Source organism: Mus caroli, chromosome 9 (assembly GCF_900094665.2).
Source record: "Mus caroli chromosome 9, CAROLI_EIJ_v1.1, whole genome shotgun sequence".
NCBI lineage: Eukaryota > Metazoa > Chordata > Mammalia > Rodentia > Muridae > Mus > Mus caroli.
Genome location: NC_034578.1, coordinates 31,409,598 through 31,432,642, shown reverse-complemented (window position 1 = coordinate 31,432,642; position 23,045 = coordinate 31,409,598). Strand labels below are relative to the sequence as shown.

The window sequence follows — 23,045 nt, the reverse complement described above, 5'->3', positions numbered from 1 at the left end:
TTTATCTCTCCCTCACAATCACTAAGTTGCTCTGGCTGATGAGCTGCCAGGCTTCTAATTTAAACATTATTTCAATTAGCCAAATATTACTAACATCTTATATTCCTAATAGACAGTGTTGTCTGCTTTTTTGGTGTGTTAATTTCTATTGTTCTGAATCATTTATTCTTTTTTCTTCAAAAAGTAGGAATTCAAATGTGAAGAATATCATTAGTATGTTTCATAACAACATCCAATTATATATTTCTCATGAATAATTTTAAAGAAGGGGAAATTTTATGTTTCTGTAAAGAATATTAAAATATATAAATTTTTCTTGTCATTCATTGAGTTGAATTTCTTTTTGAATAAATGAGATCTACAAATCTAGACTTATACTCTAGAATACCAAATTTATAATTTTTAAATAACTTTTTTTTTCTTCCTAACAAGAACTTGTAAAAAATATAAAAAGCCTTTGAAAGACTACTGTGGAGAATAGTCTAAACCATCAGAGCTTAATTTTAAAGCTGTTAAATCAGTAAATCTGAAATATCAATAACAACAACAAAATAATAATAACTTCAATGGAGATATACATGAAACTATACCTAAATGAAGGTGGGTCTCTTTATATCTGACACACGCACACACAAATAATCAGGGATAGAACATGGTGATATAGACAGTATTGATGAGAAGATTCTTATCATGTTGAAAACTGCCTTATTAATCTAAATCTACATGATCAATGTAAATCCTGTCCCTTATACAGCAATTTGGGCAATATAAATGAGTTAACAGAACAAGGATAGTCAGCATAATGTGCTATCAACCTAGTAAATTGATTTGAACCTAAATCTGGTATAATAGCCAATAAATAGTTCTTCAGGCTAACAATCAAGATTATATGAGTCATGGGGTACTAGTTCCTTATCATTCAAAATTATCAAGTAATATTCTACACAGGAAATCTAAAATGTCATACCCAAGAAGAGGATGAGGAAACACAATGAAGAGAAATGGGGACCCTGAGAGATAAAAAGAATAGCAGGCAAGACACTAGTGAAAATCTGTTATGGATTTCAGTTACCACACCTTTAATCCCAGCAATCAAGAGACAGAGATAGTGACTCTCTGTGGGTTTGAGGCCAGTAGGTCTACAGAGAGAGTTCTGTAACACCCAGAGATAGAAGGAGAAACCCTGTCTCAAAAAGACAAGACAAAACTATCAACCAAACCAAACAAAACCAATAGAATATACTTCTACAATTTGTACAGATACAAAGTCCAAGATCAAGCAAGCATTGGTTATCTATTGAGGGCCCACTTCGTAGTCCATAGGATAACATATTTTAGGGGCAGGTTCATGTATCCAGCACCATAACTGTAATCTTAGGTTTAGCATTTAACAGCACATGTGAAGAAAAATAGAAACCTTTGCTAAAATCCTCTGCTGGAGTGCCTAACCCTTTCCACAAATCAGAAAACAAAATAAATTGCAAACTACAAGATAAATTACAAACTACAAAGTAAACATTTTTATCTTGTTTCACTTAAATTCCTAAAGATTTTGATGAAACACTGATTTATTATATAGTACAGCGTTGTAACTGAGGTTCCTGTTGTTTGTCCAATTCACAAAACAATACATTTAGTCAGCAATGATTTATTAAATACTCTAAAAACCATAGCATCTAGCAGCAATCACAAAGGCATCTGGGCTTCCTTGAGCCTAATGCCTTAGGACCTCAGTGAGGAATAGACTTCAGTTTTTAATGATATGTAGACACTGACAGAGCAGGTCACCTACTAGTCTTGCAGTCAGATGAAAACACCATGACAGTGACTTTTGCTTTGTGAATCAGATATGGCTGTGATGATTCTTTTTATCAAATATATCAAATTTTATCAAATAATCCTCTAGGAATGTTTTTAGAGTGGGTCCTTCCTGACTATCTATGAAATATGTCTGGAATCTAGGTATTGACAATAAAGAGATAAAGAGAAAACATACTGCTGGACTATATTATACCATTTGACACAAATCTCGTACTACTGTCATCTGAGAAATTTGCAAAGTTTCAGAATTGACAATATGCATCATTCACCCATACCATAAACCCACATGTGGATTGAAAAATTCTGGGTTCAAACATGAACAGTCAAAAAGTTACAGGTAAAAAGAAAAGGTACAGTAGGTTTGTTGGCTGGGTTTGGCAGAGAGGTTCTGAATGTAACTGAGTATTAAGCAAACCCACTGTTGATTTGGGGTTGTGACTTATTATGGTTATAACATTTTTTAACATGTGGGTTATCACCAGCACTGATATTTTACACCACACACACACACACACACACACACACACACACACACACACACACACACACACACACTTTCTTTCATAGTCTCAAGAATTTAACTTAAATCATGAGATAGGCTTGATTCATTTATGGTGGATTCTCAACATCTTAGTAATCTCAGGATTTGAAAAATGCTAGAATGATGCTTCCAACTTAAATGTGTCTAGAAAGTTCAATGCTGTGGCTAGGACACACAGCCTTGTTAGATCTCAGCTAAGGCTCATTAACAGAAGATCTGATATGGTTAGTGTGGGCCTGGAAGCTTATGTAGGTCCTGGCCACCCACTATCTGGAATGAGCAGAGGAGAAAGTTCCTGTATTGCAGAAGAAATTGTGGGCTAGTACCTCAGAGTTAGCCAGCCATGAAATACACTAAAGTCTGGAATACTCTGTAAGAGGAAAAGGAGCCTTTATTAGTAATTAAATTTAGACTAAAGGCAAGAATTTAGATAATTCATGCTTAGCTACCTTTAGGTTAGTCTGGGAAGATTTGGTAACTTAACACACAAATGGAGCTATTAGATCTTCAAACATGGAATTTTTTTGTCTCCATCATGAGATTGTTGGTACAGGCTTTTCTTAGTAGAGCATTTTCCCATAAATATTTATGTGGAGTTTTCTTTATGACCAGCATCCTTTAAAAAAAATAGATGTATTATTTTTTAAAATCCATGTGATGGATTCAGAAAGTAATTTCAAATTTAACAGCCATAAATATCATCAAGATGTTTACCAAGATCATTTTTCTTTGTTTCGGATTCTCTGTACAATCAGGGCAATATGGAAACCCATCTTGACAGCACATGTTGTGTTAAATGTTAGTAGCATATTAAGTATGTAAAACTGGTAGTAGTACATTAAGTTTGTAAAACTGAGAGTGGATTAGAAATTGATGCCCCACAAGGACAAATGTCTTCATTAGAAAAGGTATTAGTTTGATTAAACCTGTTTTCTTCATTTACTCTTTCTTCATCTCTTTCCTAGGATGGTTAGAATGGGGTAATAAGAGTTAGGAAGTTGGAGAACTAATAGAACTCTACTGTTAATGTTAGAGAGATACAGAAAACATACAGATAGAGTGGCACAGCACAGGGAAACAATTTGAAGCTGAGTGAATTATTAAATCTTGTGGCCTAGCACCCATGCAACTTAAATTCCTCTGTGTTAGGCACTATCTTAGTGTTGGAAAGCTAAGCAAGGAGTTCTCATGTACAATAGTCATGTTTGTAAAACATGAAGTGCACCAAGCTCCCAGAGTGTAGTACATCTGGGACATGGTCAGTCTCCAGTCATTGCTTTCTACACTCAAACCACCATCCAACCATCCATCCATCTACTTTTCATTTATTCATTTCTTTTAACCTTTGATTACTCATAATAAGAACTATCATAGAGGGTTAGTGTATAGAGAAGGTAATAGAGCAGAAGACTGTTCCTGAAACATGAGGTAGTCTCTAGCCCCTCTCTGGTCAGCTACTGAGCTTGCTCTGTGCTCTTTCATCTTCCCACAGCTGGATGCACAGGTATGGGGATTGTCTGTGGGGTGGCTATTTTTAAGCAGGATGAAATCACTAAAGATACCTTAGAGAACATCAGTAAAAATATAATTTTAAATATTATGAGACTATTTTAGATTGCGTGCATGTGTGCCATACGCATGGTCAGGTTTTCAGGAAACTTGTGTAAGTTCTGAGTATTTTAGCTGTGTGATTCAGAAGCTAAGTCTGTGCTTGGGAAAATACTACTTAGTTAATTTAGGTATTTAGAGGCTAATGCTTGACCTGAGGAGAAATTTGTTTTGTAATCCACTTATCCAAAAACCCACTTGTCCCTTTTACATACAGTGTTTGGGTGGCATTTACTGTGTTTCTACTATGCTGAGATCTACTACAAAGCAGGCATAAAGGCTGTGAGTGCACATCGTGATTTACGGAACAAAATGAACAAGGTTCTATTGTTGCTGTTTCAATCACCATTGTCAAGACTAGGTAGAAATAAAAGTTCCATGATCCTGCTCTCCATTCAACCTTCGGAAGCTCACTTAGGAAATAAACAACCCTAGCTTCATCTTTGAAGGAATATGAGATGGCTACTGAGAAATCCTCTGCCCTTTGCCCTTTGAAGCTCTGTAGGAGTTAGTTCTGTGGGACACTTTCCTGAGTCTGGATACTCACAAAACTCCCACAGGCAGGTGTGTAAGGAAGCTCCTGCCCACATCCTGGGAGCAGCTCAAAGTAGAGTCTGTAACCTGCTCTCATCTACACTGACCCTCCTGAGCACTTGCTACCAGCTGCTCTCCTGTGTCCTCTGATAGCCCAGACTGAAATGGGCAAGCTCCTGCTCCTACTCTTTCTCCTGATGCTGGGGTCTTTTGCTCTTGTGTTCATCCAAGGTAATAATGAGTCCTTCAAAGCCAAAACAAGAGAGAACAGCGACTAGAGATGTCTGAAAGTAAATGTGGCAAGGTGGCCAGAACAGCTGTGATAATAGTGTATGGGATCTGAAAACAGACAAGATCAGGATTCTAAGAAGAGCTGACTCAAAAGAAATGGAGAACCTTGTGTTGGTTCCACACTGTTCTTGCTAGAGTAAGAAGTCAAGTCTCTTCAGGCTCTCAGAGTGGGATCAGTCACTCCACAGAAAACAATGAGTTTGAGTGTACTTGTAATCTATGTCTTTGAGTCTGCCTCCTTCAATACCCAGTAGCAGTCAATGGGTGCTTATGGTTTTCTTTGTAGGTGCTTTCTACCACAGTTATCTGTTAGGAGGAGGTCACTGAAAAGTTTATCTTAAGCCAGTTTTTCATATCAAGTACACTGTTTTGATCAGGTAGATTTGATTATCAGGTTCCCCTTGGGGGAGAGGGTTTATTCTATGAAAGACTGGGAATGTGCCTCCTTTCTGTGGTGCCAGGACAATATCTATTCTTCAAGCATTTTATTTTTTATTACATTTATTTATTTAACATGTGTGTGTGTGTGTGTGTGTGTGTGTGTGTGTGTGTGTGTGTGTGTGTGATGTCATACATGTGGAGACCAGAAGAAAATTTTTGAGAGTCAATTCTCTTGCCTTTCCAAGTGGGTCCCAGGGATTGATCTCAGGTCATCAAGCTTGATAGCAGGTACCTGTCAACCCCTCCCACTGTTTCCACGAGTGGTTTTTTTTTATTGTATTTTGCTTTTACCATATCCTCCCCCATTATTTTTATTGCACTCTAACACCCTCTAAAGCATTTCTTCACAACAAGTCCTCCACTTACTTTCAAGTCTCCTTTTTGTAAATAACCCATAGAGTTTAATTAGGTTTTCTTGCATAAGCATGGGTCTGGGGTTATTACTGTAGCATAGACAACATAACAGTAGCTAGATCACTGCGGAAAACAAAACCAAAACCAAAAAGAAACCCAAAAACTGATTTCCAGACTTATAGTATATTAATTGACAATAGTTCCTCAGGGAGGAATGAGACCTCATACTCCCTTCCCTAGTCAATGATAGGAAGTCAATTGGCTTGATATTACGCAGGTCTTACATTGGTAAACACAGCTGCTGTGAGTTCTTGAGATCACTGAACAGGTCACATTCAGGAGGTGGCATTCATGGTACTTTCCCATATGCCAGCTCTTGCATTCATTTTACCTCCTCTTCTACAATGATTCCTGAGCATTTGGGGGTGGGATATGATATAGATACCCCATATAAGGCTGAGAATTCAATCATCACTTATTCCTAGCACTTAGATCTGTTCTGAGTCTCTACATTAACCACTAACCACTGCAGAGAAGCTTCTCTCTGAGGGAAACACTAATCTTTGGCCATATACATAATCTTTTGCCTTCTTCTAATCTTTGGCCATATACATAATCTTTTGCCTTCTTCTAGAAGGCAGTTTGACGTGTCCATCGAGTAAAAGAAGAATTCAAACTAGTAGTAGGTTCTCCCTTAAGACCTATGACCTTTTGAGACATGGGAATTTGACCAGCTTTGTACTAGACATGGATTATGTCTAGTGAAGCAGTCTTTAGATCTATTCAAAACCAGTTGGTTACCTAAATACCTTTATTGCACTATTTCACTACTGCACCATTGAGCATATTTGTCTGACCTGTCAGTATTTTGGCCTGTAAAATTGACCAATGGATAATACAACTGATGAACTTTAGCCTCCAGAATGCTATAGAGAATTTCTGGCGCTATGAACATTAGCCAGCATGAAGTAAGTTTTCATGTCAGTTCTACTGTGGTTACTTTTGGTCCCACACCTAAAGCCTGTTGTATCACAGCAATAAGGTCTTCCCATGCAGTTTTATTGGTAAACAAGAGTGGTATCAATGGCTTGTATTGTTTTGGGTTTCCCTATGATTTCTCAACCAATAGCTCAGAGATCCCACACCTGGCACTAGGATTTTCTTTTTAACAACTGAACTCCTCTGGAAACATTATCCTCCCATGAATTGTGTTTTAACTCTGTCTTTAAATTATATTTTTCATTTGATTACAAAGTAGTGGGTTTTCATAAGGATTTCTCAATACATGTTGAGTTTTACTTACTCCCCTATCCCTCTTCTCTAATCCCTGCTTAAACTTTCCCACCCTCAGTATTTCCCTCCTCTACTTCCATGTCACATGTGTTTCTGCTATTACCATCTCCCCTCTAAGAACCCACCCCACTCACGCAGTAGTGAGTAGTTCCTTTCTATTTTCACTAACCTTTACAAATACTGTAGATCAAAAATACAAATGTGAAAATTCAAAGCTAGGATGCATAAGAGTGTGAACATGTACTGTTTCTCTTTCTTGGAATGAGTTACTTCAATCATTATAATTTTTTTTTAGTTTTGTGTAAATTTCATTTTTCTTTGCAAATGAACACAATCCATGATGTATCTTAATCACATTGTTATTCACTCACCAATTTGTGGACAGCTAGCTGATTCTGTTTCTTAGGTATTGGAAACAGAGCAGCATTGAACATCGATGTGCCAGTAACTGTACAGTGGGTATAGTTTTGAGGGGTATATTCTAGGAGTTATAAGATTATGCCAAATGTTATTTCTGTTTTTACATTTAAAGAAAAACCTTTAGGATCCTTTTCCCTGTATCTGTATCAGTTCACATGTCTATGAAAGAAAAAGGGTTGCCCTTTGCTCAAATCTGTGTCAACTTTTCTTGTCATTTGCCTCCATTTGAGGAATGGGGGAGGGCACTATGTGAGAAAAAATCATTACATGTTTTTTATTTGTATTTTCTTGGTTTTCATAGCATGTTGGACATGCTAGGATAAATGCTTATCAGCTGTTTGTATTCTCCTATTGAGAGCTCTCTATTCAATATCATTTAAAAAGAACGAGGATGTTTGTTTTCTTAATGAATTTCTTAAGGGTTGTTGCTTTTATATTTTAGATAACCACCCTCTGTCCAATATACAGTTGGCAAAGATTTTAACTCTATAGGTTGCCTCTTCATTCTTTGTTCAAATGACACTTTCCTTGGCTGTGTTAGGAGCTATTCAACTTCATTATTTCCTACCATCCTGATAGGGATTCATGTGCAAACCTAACAGTAAAGACTGCAACCTAGTCAAAGCCAGAGCTTATGCTCTGGGGAAGAAATTAAAAGAAGAAATTAATTTCAGGACAAACCAAAATTCAAGCAAAGGTGAATTTATTAAAAATATTAAAACAGAGTAAATAATCATCACTGTGATTAGCATTATCCTCTCCCTGGAATGAGGAAGTCATGCCTGTTAAGCATGTGTAGGCTCCTCAAGGGAGAGATGCAGTTAGGTTATTTTACCATAGGAACATATGGGCCTAAAGCAACTCTGGAGTTATGTCTCTAGTAGTGCTAAGAAACCACCTTCATAATAAAGTTAAAGAATTTTTCTCAGAAAAATATTTGGAAGTGAATTTATGCAGTGTACCCTTAAGTTCCAGGGAGGAAAAGCATATGCCTAGTAAGTCCTGGTTATATGTTGATATCACCCTAAGTAAGAACAACCTAATTATTGTCCTTAACACCCTTGATTTAGGAATTTTTCATCTTGAAATTTACATCTAGCACTAAGTGAACACAATTTGTTCATAGTATTTGAAAAGGTGTCTTTTTAAAAAATATATATTATATCTGTGGGCATTAGTCTGTGCCAGTGGTGTCTGAAATCTCTGCCTTTCTCAACAGTAAAATCAGGTCAGATGCTAGAGAAAGAGATTACACTCCATCTTGGATTTTTCTCCCTGTCCCATAATTCTCTATCTTTTCATCTTGCCTAGGTCTCATTGGTGAAGCATTGCCCTTATTGCCCTAGGGATTGGAGCCCTACTCAAGATCTTGGTACCTGTGTCCATTTCTTGGAGTTTACTTTCTACTTTTTCTACTAGGAGTTTCTGAGTTTTGCATTGAGGTTTGCTCAGTTTGGAGTTTATATCTGTGTATTGTGAGAGATAGTGATCTAATTCATTACTCTACATACAGGTATCTGTCTTTTTTTTTTTCAGCATTATCTACCAAAGATAATATCTCTACTGGGTATTTTTGGCATGTTGTCAAAAATCAGGTGCATGTAATTATATGGCCTTATATCTGGGCCCTTTATCAAATCCATTGGTCTGCATATATGTTTTGTGCTAGTAGCATGATATTATTTTTTATCATCATCATCATCATCATCATGCATTTAAAAGGGAATTTTAGGTGTCAGATTTGCTTACATAAATACTTTTATAGTTTATTGCACAAAGGCTTTGTATGCGAAGGGATACCAATAATTATATTTCCTATGCAATCAAAATTGTGATGTCAAGCCCTTAGCTTCTTTTTTAAAAAGTCATTAATCCAATCAATTTGGTATAATACATCAGTACCTGAGGTTGTGTTAGGAAAATTCCTCTGGGCTATGCTGTGTCTCTGAATTCTTTCATCCTCTAGCATTCTTAGACACTATAATCATTTTCTCTCTCTTTACATTTGTTTTTCCTAGTCCAAGCTACAGTGTGCATGGTCTGCAGCTCTTTTAAGAGTGGACATTGTTTGGCAGGCAAGAACAACTGCACTACAAGATATAAGCCTGGTTGCAGAACCAGGAATTACTTCCTATTCTCAAAAACAGGTAAGGTGTTTGAGCTAGTCTGAATACATTCTTGCCGAGAAGAAGCTATATTCCTCCTCTGGAAAACAGAGTTGGTACTGGGGGAGAAAGACCCCTCACTGTGAACACTATGTTATTTTGGACACTAAATATAAATGTTTCTATCTTCTAGGCAAGTGGGTCCACAATCACACTGAATTGGACTGCGATAAGGCATGTTTGGCTGAAAACATCTATTTTGGAGCCTTGAAGATATCTACCTTTTGTTGCAAAGGTGAAGATTTCTGTAATAAATATCATGGCCAAGTAGTGAAGAAGAATATTTACTAACTACCAATTCATTCAGCAATGGCACTGTGTCCCAGTTTTCCATTTCCTCTTCCAGGCATTTCTCAACAATTCCCTCTGTATGTTTAACATGAAGTAAATGTCCACACTAACTATCAGTTGTGCTGAGAAAAAGAAAAATGTAAGAAATAGATCAAACATAAAAGTCGTATATAATTGTACCCTCCTAGCTACTCAAAAAAGGGAGGAAGGGTCACACATTCAAAGTTTATGAACTATTCGTTGCATTTTGCTGGAGAAGCTCACCATTCTATGATGATGCTCAACTTAAAGGTCTAATTTGATAAATGATATCTATTTTTCATCAGTAATATATGATAATACATAATACATAAATGTATTATGAAATACATATTTAATCTTTTGTAGGAATTCTTATTGTCAACTGCCTTTTGAGGCACAGAGAAAATATCACAAATGCATGGTTTGATTTAGAATACCTTAGATATTAATAAAATTCACTCTACCCGGAAATCTTCCCTGTTCTATCAGTCATAGCAAGAGCAATAGGAGCCATGAATCTATTTGCCAAGATTCAATAGAAAAAAGTAGGTGATCAAACCTCCTCACATGTGATCAAGGTCCCAAATACCTATGTGGCTGTTTTAGTATAAAGTTCTAGATTTCATTGTACCCCAACTTGAGGAAAGATAAGAAGCATGTAGCTAAAGAGAGTGTATGTGTTTTGTGTCCTTGGTAATCAGAGAACACTGAACTTCTCTCCACTAGGTGACAGTTTACCAATACTGTGTTGTAACTGGGGTGTCTATCAATTATCCAAACTCTTTGTGTCCCTTCCTTTGTCTGGGATTTGAACCAAGATGAAAAGTGATGCAAGAAGCACCTTGGTGAGAAACAAACACATAGAGTCTTGTTGCTCAGTGACGGCAAACTGTCAAGGTTTTGTGATTCACATTGCTGAGAATCTAGCCAAAATGCAGGGAGCAACACACCATGAGACTCCCTTCCTACACTGATCTACCTTACGTGCAACATCTACTCCTAAACTTAGGAATTATGAATCAACAGGGAACGAAAAGATGGTAATGGTTGAAGACGAGAATTTCTGTTCCTAGGTATTATCTTTTGTATGTGACAGGTAAGGTGTACCCAAGAAATCTCTACAGCAGTGTTGCCTCAACAAGATATACATAATAACTAGAGTAAATATATCAATGTGGGTGAGGAAATATCTCAAGGTTCCATCCCTAGGTCCCTACATTATGAGCTGCATGCAACTGTGTCTAATGAGAGAGAGAGAAAGAGAGAGAGAGAGAATGAATAAGGGCTTGTAAGTTTAAAGGATAATGGGAATGAGGGACACCAGAGAATTTGGAGGACGAATAGGAAGGGTGAAATTTTTTGTCAACAGATGAAGTGTGTGAAAGTTTCCCAAAATTTAACTTTGAAATTAATAACATGTACTGTTTTATCCCTAAAACACCTCTTTCTGAATATTTCACAACTCTGGTAATGTCAAGGAGTATGTGCGAGAGCAGAGATTACAACATCCATCTGACTGTTATCTAAGGGAACAGAGGGTCTTCACTTGGCTAAATTTCTGTGTGAGGCAAGGGTTATCTGTAAGATTGAACAATGACCCTGCATTCTTGCACACAAAGCAAAGACACCTGATCCTCATAATGCTGGTCAACCAATGAAAAGCACAAAGCAATGCTCACAGAGTTTAATCTTGAACATCCTCCCCCACTTATAGTCCTGGGAACTGAGCATGGTCGAGAGGATAGGAACACTAGTTTTCAACTGGTTGCTCCTGTACTTTCTTTGTTAACAAACTTTGATAAGATCCATTCCCACGTCCTTTCAAAAAATAGGCTTCTGTTCTTTTGCTGGATAATGGATTTAGCTTGAGATTTTAACTTATATGCCAAGTTTGACTAAAACTACAAGATGAACCTGAATCTGTTGACCTCAGAATGTGATTACAGGTTTGTGGTAGGACTGGAGATGTGTCCCAACACAGCTGGTTTGTTCAATGGAAAGGATCAAGGCAAGAGATTTATGCATGCTAGACAAGCACTCTACCAACTGACTTAAAGTTGTTAGAACTGTACCCTCAGACAAAACTCTACCCCCAGACTCAAGTTTCAATAACTATCATGCCTTACAGGCATTATTTATTTAGGGGTCTTAGAATATGTTACAACTGAGGTATGGATTTGACATAGTATTTTCCAACTAAGCTTTTTCTGTAATTTGAATTTTTCCAGTAAGTTTAAGCAGACTCAACCTATTGTTGTCATTCTGTCTTCAGTTTTGCATCCATTTTATATGAATAACATTATACTCCAAACAAATAATCTATTAATTTCCATTCATGGTTTCTATTACTTCATTACACACAGAGATATAACTGCATGCACAAGCATGAACACACACAAACACACACACACACTTAAATTGCAAATCACACTATGAGACTTCATATTTTCAATGAAGATAATGACCCGCATTTCAACCTATTTTACTAAAAATATTATGATTTAATTTTTAAAGATGAAAGAATTCCATTGTGTTCATAAATATGACATTTTCCTTATCCATTTATCTCTTGATATATTTCTAAGCTGGTACAATGTCTGATGTGTTGTGAATACAGAAATACTAAAATGATAATCATGAACATGCCAGTGTCTCTGAGTAGTAACTTAAATTTCTTGGAGGATATGCCAAAGAATAATATAACTAAGTCATAAGATGGTTCTATTTCTAGTTTGTAAAGGACCTCCTTGATTTTCATAGTGGTTGTGTAAGACTACATTCCTATGGTGATAAAAGTTTCATTTTCTCAACATCTTGGGCACACTCTGTTCTCCTTTGTTTTCCTGGTGACAGTCAGTCTGGCTGTGGTGAAACAGAATCTCAAAGCAGGTTAACTTTGAATTTCTCTGATGGTTAAAAATATTGACAACTTTTCAAAATCTTTTGGACCTTATATTTTTACCTGTGAGAAGTATCTGCTCAATTTGCAAGCCCATTCAAGTGAATCATTTTTGATATTTAATGTTTACCCCATGGTTTATTTTACATGTTGATGACTTTTCAGCCTTTATGCTCTTCTGTCTTTGATGACTGCTTCCCTTCCTGCAAATGAGACCTCTCCAACTTCTAATGTCTTTCACTCTCTTTCTTCAGTACTGTAAGATTTTCACTATAGTAGTCTCCCTTTCCTTCCTAAGGTTTGCTTATAAAATACTCATATATTTTAAACCATTGTAAATATGACTTTCCCCCAGACTGTTTTCTAAGTTAACTTATGATTGTCATGTACAAAACTTGGCATGTCTCTCTGCATAGCATTGCTTAAATCTTACTAATTTTTTGAAAGTGTCTAAGGGTTCTGGGAATTTTCAGCTGGAGTCTCTCTGGCCTTTAAAATTGAGGATCAAGCCATCATCAAATAGGAATGCATTGATAGTTTTATTTCCCGGTAATATTCCTATTTCTTTCTTACTGCTTTCTTATTGCTTTGGCTGAGTCGTTGACAAATATATCAAATAAGAGTGAAGAGTGGGAAACTTGGTCCTGTTAGAAAAAATGGTTTCAGGGGTTTTCCTGTTAATATAATGCTTATGAAAATGTTCTATATAGCATTTCTTAGGTTGAGGTATGTGAGACCCTGCTAGTTCTAATTTATTCAGTGCTAGATTTTGACCATAACAGAATATTTGACAAATTTGGAACACAATAGAATAATCAAACCACAGTTTTAGAACATTTTGAGTTCATTTTTTATTGGCAGGCAGACCTCTATCAATTTGAGGTTGACCTGGTGAACAAAGTGAGTTTTAGGCCTATAATAGCTACATTGTCAGATGCTGTCTTGTGTGTGTGTGTGTTGGGGGGTGTTTGTGCATGTGTGTGTGTTTGTGTGTGTGTGTGTGTGTGTTTCATTTCGTTTATTTGTTTTTTGTTCATTTGTATTTGAGACAGTTTCTCTGTTCAGCAGTCCTTGCTGTCATGGAATTCTAATTAAAGACCAGGCTGGCCCCAAACTCACTGAGATCTGCTTGCCTCTACTTCCCAAATGCTGGGATTAAGAGTATGTCCCACCATTCCTGAGTGTCTATTTGATATGTGATATAACAATAAATAATATTATACTACGTATCATTAAGTTCTATGTTAAGCTTCTGCTAATTCTTTATTATTAATATCATCTAATACTTTCTGTGCATTATTAAATTATCAGGAGTAGGCAATTACGTGATTCTTTTATTTATATGTGGAAACCATGAGCAGGAAAACTATGAGCCAAGTAGCCCTTTTACTGGGAGACTATGTCATGGAAGCATGGTTGGTTGGGATTTTCTACAGACACTACAGATGATCATTATAACCACAACTGAAGATGTGCTTTGGCAGGCTTCATAGCCCTACAAAGCAGAGTGGACTTCAAATAACCCTGCATACCAAGGAGTCCCACTAGCCAGACAAGGAGAATCTCCTGAGGTTTCCCAGCAGAAGCCCTGTGTTTGGTGTTGACTATACTCTGAATGGTAATTACATGCTCATTCCTTTAGAGCAGGGATAATCTCCACATAAACTACTGTATAGACTAATAGGTTGCTGGGTACAATTTTTCCACATCTAGGAGACTGCCCCCTCCTGTACCGCTCTCTCTTCCTTCAACTCAGGCTCAATAAAAGTCTTCTCTTAAATATTTTCCTTGTCTAGTTTTGATCTCTCACACTATCAAAGCAAGTTTAGCTGGTAACATGGAGAGAAGAAGAGAAGCAAGGGCCCACTGTGTGCTGGTGATAGTAAGATTACCTGGTAGGTTGTTTTTACCATTAGCACCAACAAAAGCAAGTAAATATTAGAGAAGAATAAGAACAGAAATAAGTCACGGAAGAGATTTGGTATGTTGCCGCAGACCCTCTGGGTCCTGTGCCTGCGTAAAACAGTTCTCTAGAGAAGATGGGTGAAGCTTAGGACGGCAGAGTGACAGACAGAAACAGACACGCAAGAGAGGTGTTGAATCTGAATGTAATTTTCTGGTCGAGCTTAGACTAATTATATTACAGCGAATATCATCAATAGTAAAACATAACAGATACAGTAAATTGAAGTTTCCCAGGTGCAAAGGGAGTGACTGCAAAGTTTACGCTAGGGATCAGCATCCCTCCAGATGCAAGAGGAGTGACTTCAAAAGGACTATGTTTATCTTAGAGATTAGCACCTGTTGGGGTCTGCACTGAGTTTTGCACTTTAGAGTTAATTGGGCTAGAGGAGTTTTAACCCTTGCCTGGCCTTAGGAATAAAGTAGTGTCAAGGACTTTTAGGCCTTGTTAATTCTTATCTTATGTCTGGAGAATTCCCATTTATTAGTATAGTTACTTAATTTGTTGTTGGCACAGAATACAGTCTGTAATAAGAATTTGTATCTCAGTGAGAATTCCAGTCTCTTTTTGTAGATAGGTGAAAAAATGACTAGTACTTAATTGGTTATTGAATAGGTTAAACTCCTTGTTGCTATCTGGAATCTAAGAACACTGGGAAAAGACTTTAGCTATGTTAGAATACAATCTTAGAAAGCATTACAATAAGGTAATACTGAAGAGAGCACGTGAATCCATACATTAGACTAATGGTGAGTGGAGGATTGATATTATGATTTATAAAAATTAGGGGAGAAGAATGTCAGACTTCAGGAAGAGAGTTCCCTTTGAAACCCATTGCTTCATCAGTCAGTTTCCCAGCTTTCGCTATGTCAAACTGACTCAACCAAAGTACGTGACAGTATGTTGCCAATGTGGAAGAAACTCACTTAGGATCTGCTTCAGGGCTGTCTTATGCACACTGTATTTTGTCCTTGCCTGAATGAATTATAAATTCACTAGAGGCTGGTCTTTTCTCTGAGTCGTCTGTCTCTAATCATCATCTGTTTGGCACTAACACACCAGGCTGTAGGAGTCAATGCAGGATAAATTGAAAACCTACTAAAGCTGTGTCTCTTTCTTCTTTGCTTTGAAACTGGAACATATTGCCTGCAGGTTGGCTCTTTATCTACTGTAGGAAGAAAAGTAAACCCTGCTTCGTTGGTGTTGTTGGGACATGTTGGTGACTGAATCATATTTGTTAGCCAAAACATTGGTCCAGCTAAGCTATTCAGAAGTCAAATAACATGCTTTCTCTGGGAAGGGTCAGTGTGGCACCTGCATCCTCTAAGCAGTCTTTCTATTTTCAGGTTTCACTGAACAGTGTATGCTATGTCAAAAATGGAGAGTGTGTTCATGAGAAGCAGTCATGAATTACACAACCTAATGAAACTTGTGTGATCCACATAACTTGGATTGCATATAAATAGAAGTATTTGTTCTCTGTGGTTGGGTTTCTGTTTCTCAAGCAGGATTTGAAGCACCAACTCTAGTATATTGTCCTTGAAGTAAAAGAGTCAAATGATATCCAGGTATGATATTCTAAACCTTGTGCCAGGCCACATGGTATAGTAATGTTTTGCTATGGTAATGTTAAGGCATATCTTGATTTAATGGAGCTTATCACCAACATTGTATTGGTATATTCATCAATCCTCTGATTCCCAACATCTCTCCTGTTTGTGGTCTGACTATATTACTTTCTATGCCATAACAAAACACCACAGCCAAGAGAGTTTATAAAGAAAACATTTCACTTGGGAGGCAGAGGCAGGTGGATTTCTGAGTTTGAGGCTAACCTGGTCTACAGAGTGAGCTCCAGGAGAGCCAGGGCTACACAGAAAAACTCTGCCTCAAAAAACAACAACACAACAACAACAAAACAAAAAACAAAAAACATAATTAATTAATTAATTTGGGGCTGCCTGAAAGTCCCAGGAGCAAAATCCATGACTGTCATCATAGAGAACATGTCAGCGAACAAGAAGGCATGGTGTGGAGACAAGAGCTGAGAACTTACATCCTCAGTCAAAACCATGAGGCAGAGAGAAACAAAGAGAGACATTGAAAATAGCATTCACTTTTGAACCTTAAAGCCCATCCCCAGTGATACTCCTTTGCCAACAAAGACTTCCTAAATCTTTACACATACTTCAGCCAAGTATGGATAAAGCATTGGTATATTCAAGCCTGTGAGGGTTATTCTAATTCAAGCCAAAGGCCTCAAAATATCACCCCTTAAATGTGTCACTTCTCACACTCTATCCAGGTAGCTCTGGCTTTTGTAATGCTCCATGAGCTTTTATCCTAGCCTGGAATCACCTTCTGTGGAAAACGTTTTCTCATCCACAGGACATTTGGGAGCTTCTCAAGTCTTCCTGATACGTGTACCTCCTGGCATCATTCAAGTCATGCTCTTCTTGTCACTCTATAGCATCTGGTTCTTTAGTGCTAATATTATCTTAGTCTCTACCTATCTACATACTCATCAGTGAGTCCAGATCCCAGCATGCATTGACAATTGCTTTATGCCTGTCTGCTTTAAAGGGAGATAATGCTATGGACCAAAAGGTCTAGAACCTTAAGCTTACCACTAAGTGCATATTTCTCCTATAGAAAAGACTCTGAGAAAATGGACTTTCTCCAGGTGTAGTTTAAGAGCATATGGCACAAATGCCGGAATGGAGCATTCGTTGTTAATGAAGAAAATTCTTTCATGAAAGAATTTTCAGACCAAATGTACTCAAATATGAGATTGTGTCCTGGCTCTCTAAATTTTTTTTTTTTTTGCTTCTTTCTTCTGAAGATGATGAATTACAAAATGCATACTCAAGATACATGAAATTCTGTGAATTTGAAGAAAAAATTTCTGGAAGTCTAATGGTGCATACATATTACTGTGATTATGAAGATTTCTGCAATGATGTAGATTTACCAGTCACATTGCCTAAGAGAGATCTAGTTTCAGTGGATTTCACCAGTCATTTTCTTTCCTACCAGTCTTACTTTTCTTCCCTTGGGCTTTACCTTTTTCTTGACTGGAGATTTCTTTAAGCCTCTGATTTACACAAATCACAAAACCTGGAGAAAGACAGAAATTCCTCAGTCTTATAGAAGTATATGTGAATATATCACATAATTTTATTCTTAATTTTCTTCAACACTCACCACTATGAGCAGACTCTTGGTATATATCAAGACATGCACCACCTCTGTGTGGGCTGGCAAAATATAGGAATAGATAAAAGAACCATAGACTGTTAAGAAGAGGATGAACAGGCTGAGTATCTCTTGTACAAAACACAAAAAAACAAAACGAAACAAAACAAAAACTAAAAAAACCCTGTGTTATTTCCACTTTTTTATTTTAATTACGTATTTTCTTCATTTACATTTTCAATGCTATCCCAAAAGTCTCCCATACCCTCCCCCCCCACTCCCCTACCCACCCATTCCTACTTCTTGGCCCTAGCATCCCCCTGCACTGAGGCATATAAAGTTTGCAAGACCAATGGGCCTCTCTCCCCAGTGATGGCCGACTAGGCCATCTTCTGATACATATGCAGCTAGAGACACGAGCTCTGGGGAGTACTGGTTAGTTCATATTGTTGTTCCACCTATAGGGTTGCAGATTCCTTTAGCTCCTTGGATACTTTCTCTAGCTCCTCCACTGGGGGCCCTGTGATCCATCCAATAGCTGATTGTGAGCATCCACTTCTGTGTTTGCTAGGCCCCGGCAAAGCCTCACAAGAGACAGCTATATCTGGGTCCTTTCAGCAAAATCTTGCTAGTGTATGCAATGGTGACAGCGTTTGGAGGCTGATTATGGGATGGATCCCGGGTATGGCGGTCTCTAGATGGTGCATTCTTTCAACTCAGCTCCAAATTTTGTGTCTGTAACTCCTGATAACATAATTAGATTCTTATTTATTGTGACATACATTTCCAGGGAACAATTTAAATGAGGACAGGTTGTTTGGAATTCTTATTTTAGCCATTTGTTGTCTTGCTGCAATATGATGGGACTATGGTAAACCTAAACATTGTGACCATAGTATACCAATCTCTTCAGCTCTAGGTATATAAAAAAATCAAAACAGAGAGGGAATTGAGGTAAGATATGGATACCAATGAAATACACTCATTGGCCTCCTCTTACTAAGTAGGCCCTACAGATGAAAAGGAAGACATCTGGATAACCTTGTTTTAGATGGAATTGCAAAAATCACTGCCTAGATACTTCAGAAGAATCCATCTCAAAGCAAAAACGTTTTATGTTCATGTACATTTCTTTTTTAGCAGTAGATACATTTCAACTTCTCAAAAATATTCTTATAAAAATATGAATGCCATGACTTCATTTCCTTAAGATTTACTTTTAAAAATTAAAGTTTTTATAAAATATAAACTAAGTAAAATATGTAATACAATTGATGTTATGAGTTATTTAAACATTCAATACCAATAAATCTTGCTCTTCATTATCTAATAGAAATGTCTTACATATACTTTTAATGTGTTCTATTAATGTATCTGTCTTTCACTTATGAAGAACTCTCTAAATTTCCAACCTCACTAGAACAGATCATTACAGGAACTTGTGATTATTTTTCTTAGTAATTCTTGAAATGTGGTTTACACAACAGTAATGTCATCTGTTATTTTGTGTATAACAACTATTTCCAGATTTTAATGTTAAAGGTTCTTTCCTCCCTTATGGCATTTCTAAATAAAATATAAGTTCACCTTTAACAAAAGAATATGGCCTGAACTATGTAGCTCGAAACAGATATTTTAAAAAATGTTAATAAGGAAATTCACACTGCAAAATTTGAGATTTTTCTTAACACACACATACAGGTTATATTTAAAAATTATTTGTATAGTAGACTTCTCACTCATACAATACTAAGATGACATAAATCTTATAATATTAAATAGTTGAATTCAATGGCCTTTTGTACATCCTCTTATTAAGCAACTACCAGTACTATGTATGTGCTAGAACTTTTCATAATGCTTTTCAAATTTCAAACTCATAAGAATTCATGATTAATCCACCCACAACTCTAGAACCACTAGTCTCTATCTCTACAGAAGTGACTCATTCCAACATTTCATATGATTTGTGTTATACAGTAGAGGCCTGAAATGAGAGAGAGTTCACTTTCTGTATTGAAGGACCACTATACTCCATGATGATGCTGAGAGCCATGTGTGCTCAGTAGTCCTGATTTGGTCAGGAGTTATTTCTATGTCCATGGTTTATGTAACAACCTAACATGGTGCAAATGTCTGTTGTCTGTGCCTTGGCCTGAAGCCATGTTGCTGCCTGTGGCCTACACTGCCATTTGAGGTCATGGTTATATCGAGGTCCAGGTTTTCACTAAGGCACATGTCTGGATCGAGGTCCTATGCCACCCAGGCCTGTATTGGTGTTAGTGATCCATGTAACTACCAAAGGCCATGTGAATGTTTATGACTCCCATCATTGCCAAGAGACAAGGTGATCATATGGCCAGGCAGCTCCTTGATCTACTACTATATTCACCTTTTGTGGTGGAATTATGTAATAAGGGATTTTGTATGTGTGTATTACAAGTAGAACATAGTTAACAAATTACCTTGAGTAAAGACTTTGTACATTAGAAAAATGGTGAGAGGTCAGTGTGGGCATGCTTATTGATGTGGGTGAATTGCAATGCCATCTGAGGCCATGATGAGGGTCTTGTCTAACTCTGTGTTCCTACTGTGCCCAGTGGATGTGTTCATTGTTTGTGCTGTTGCCAAAAACTATGAGGAAGACCATGATCCAAGTTTCAGCTCACTGAATCAAGCAAGGGAGCTACTTTGTTTTGTTTTGTTTTGTTTTGTTTTTTGCTTTTTGTTTGTTTGTTTGTTTATTTTCAAAACGGGGTTTCTATATACTTTCCTGGCTGTCCTAGAACTCACTCTGTAGGCCAGGCTGGCCTCGAACTCAGAAATCTGCCTGCCTCTGCCTCCCAAGTGCTGGGATTACAGGCATGTGCCACCACTGCCTGGCTAGGGAGTGACTTTGGTAGTGATAATGATGACTGAGGACTTACACTTACAGGAGAGCTACATGGAAGTCTTCTGTTACAACTCCTACCCCAAAAGAAGTAACACCCTTAAAAGGACACCATCATAAAGAACATATAAAATGTGATAAGGATACATAAGAGTAGCTACCCACAATTGATGACTTCTGGTAGTGTTCCAATTGGTATAGGATTCAATTTCATTAGCGAAGGAAACTGTGAACTTAACCATGCTCCAGTATGTATACAGACAGCACAAATTGACTTTTTTAACCCTGTTCTGCTGGGAGATCATGAGGGTGAGTGGTGGCAGGGAAGAAATGGAAGGATTGGAAATGAGTGCAATCAGGGTATATGAAAAGAAATTCTCCAAATAATTAATTAAAATATTATTTTTGAAAAATGCATAAAAGCAAAACAAAATGGATTCACCAAACCACACACATAAGAATGCAAATATATGTACATACATACATATATACATAATACATACATGTGTATAGAGGAGGGACACCAGATGAGATGGAGAGAAAAGATGAAAATGATGTAGAGTACAAATATAAAAATTTGTATTTTGAAATTAATAACATATAACACCTTTTTCTGAACATTCCCATGACTCATGAGAAAGTTAAAGGACATGTGAGGGAGCAGAGACATGTGAGTTTGGAGTTGAGACGAAAGGATGGACCACCTAGATACTGCCATACCCGGGGATCCATCCCATAATCAGCCACCAAATGCAGACACTATTGCGTATGCCAGCAAGATTGTGTTGAAAGGACCCTGATATAGCTGTCTCTTGTGAGGCTCTGCCAGTGCCTGGCAAATACAGAAGTAGATACTCACAATCAGCTATTGGATGGATCACAGGGCCCCCAATGGAGGAGCTAGAGAAAGTACCCAAGGAGCTAAAGGGTTCTGTAACCCTATAAGTGGAACAACAATATGAACTAAGCAGTACCCCACAGAGCTAGTGTCTCTAGCTGCATATGTATCAGAAGACGGCCTAGTTGGCCATCACTGGGGAGAGAGGCCCATTGGTCTTGCAAACTTTATATGCCCCAGTACAGGGGAACACCAGACCAAGAAGTGGGAGTGGGTGGGTAGGGGAGGGGGGGGTATAGGCAACTTTCAGGGTAGCATTTGAAATTTGAAATGTATATAAAGAAAATATCTAATTTAAAAAAAAAAACATTTCTTTACACAAAAGCCTTAATGTTTGTTTTCTGAAACTATATTCACAACTAGGAGTTGTTTGCATAATCTCCAGAATCTTTATATAATGATTAGTGTTAATTGCCAATAGGGCAAATTCTAGAGTCATCTGAGAGAGGGACTTTTTGGTGGAGGAGTAGGGGGTTATTATCCTATTTGGTATAATATAATAGGGGAATTCAAGGCCACTGTGGGTATGTCCTGATAACTTTAATTCGAGAAACAGTACTGAGTAGAAAGGCAGTAGTCATCCATTGTTTTTCTTCCTGACCAGCTGCCTCAAAGTCCTGCTAATGTAACTTAGCAGTGATGGACTTTACCCTGAAACTGTGAGTTGAGATAAACATTTGATCCCTTAAGTTATTTTTTCAAGAGTATTTTATCACATCAACAGAAATAAAACCTCTTAGAAACTATATTCTATTATGTTTTGCATGTATTATTTGTATTGTGTGCCTTATGTATTAGTTTGGCGTTATGTATTGTTTGTCCCTTATAATCTTATTTTTGTAAAACTTGTTTATGAAATGTAAAATTTCTTTCTTTTAATATACACAATTTTATCATGTTTGTTATTTTAAATATTTTCAAGTTAATAGTGTACTAATATAATATTGTTATAATATAAAAGTAAATAATCCATTTAAATCCTGTATAATAATAATTTATGACATTACTTAAATATTATTTCATGTTTTCCAGGATAAGATAATTTAATTCTTTAAACTCATTTCTGTTTCAATAGAAATAATTTTTTTATCTTATTTTATTGTATTTATGCTCTTAACAACCCCTAATTGAGCATTCTGAGGATCTCTTTGCCCTTTGTAAATGGCTGTTAACATATGTCATTAATATGAAATAATTAATATTTTAAGTAATAAACTATATAATACTTTATATTTTAAAAATATAATCATTTAAAAAGTATAGACTAGGACTCCGCCGAACTTAGGAACTTAGTCTGCACAGGTGAGAGTGTGCACCACAGAAGTGGACAGCTTCTGGGACAGGCGGGAGCCACAGAGCCGCTGAGGCAGCACCCTTTTCGTGCTGCAGACATCCGGCCACCCTCCACCTGGGGAGGACA

The 23,045-nt window shown here is 37.1% G+C and overlaps 1 protein-coding gene across 1 annotated transcript; it reads left to right on the top strand.

Moving 5' to 3' along the window:
• The first annotated feature begins 4,579 nt into the window (after nucleotides 1-4,579).
• LOC110302597 (urinary protein 2-like) lies at nucleotides 4,580-10,443 on the top strand. The gene is made up of 3 exons (XM_021173387.1): nucleotides 4,580-4,735; nucleotides 9,322-9,450; nucleotides 9,602-10,443. The coding sequence occupies exons 1-3, from the start codon at nucleotides 4,669-4,671 to the stop codon at nucleotides 9,757-9,759; spliced, it is 354 nt and encodes a 117-aa protein (XP_021029046.1). The 5' UTR covers nucleotides 4,580-4,668; the 3' UTR covers nucleotides 9,760-10,443.
• The last annotated feature ends 12,602 nt before the right edge of the window (nucleotides 10,444-23,045 follow it).

Excerpts from the sequence above, each read along its gene's own strand:
- LOC110302597 (XM_021173387.1), top strand. The coding sequence starts at position 4,669 with ATGGGCAAGCTCCTGCTCCTACTCTTTCTCCTGATGCTGGGGTCTTTT. Across the intron at positions 4,736-9,321 it reads TGCTCTTGTGTTCATCCAAG|TCCAAGCTACAGTGTGCATG; the intron begins GTAATAATGAGT and ends TGTTTTTCCTAG. Across the intron at positions 9,451-9,601 it reads CTTCCTATTCTCAAAAACAG|GCAAGTGGGTCCACAATCAC; the intron begins GTAAGGTGTTTG and ends TCTATCTTCTAG.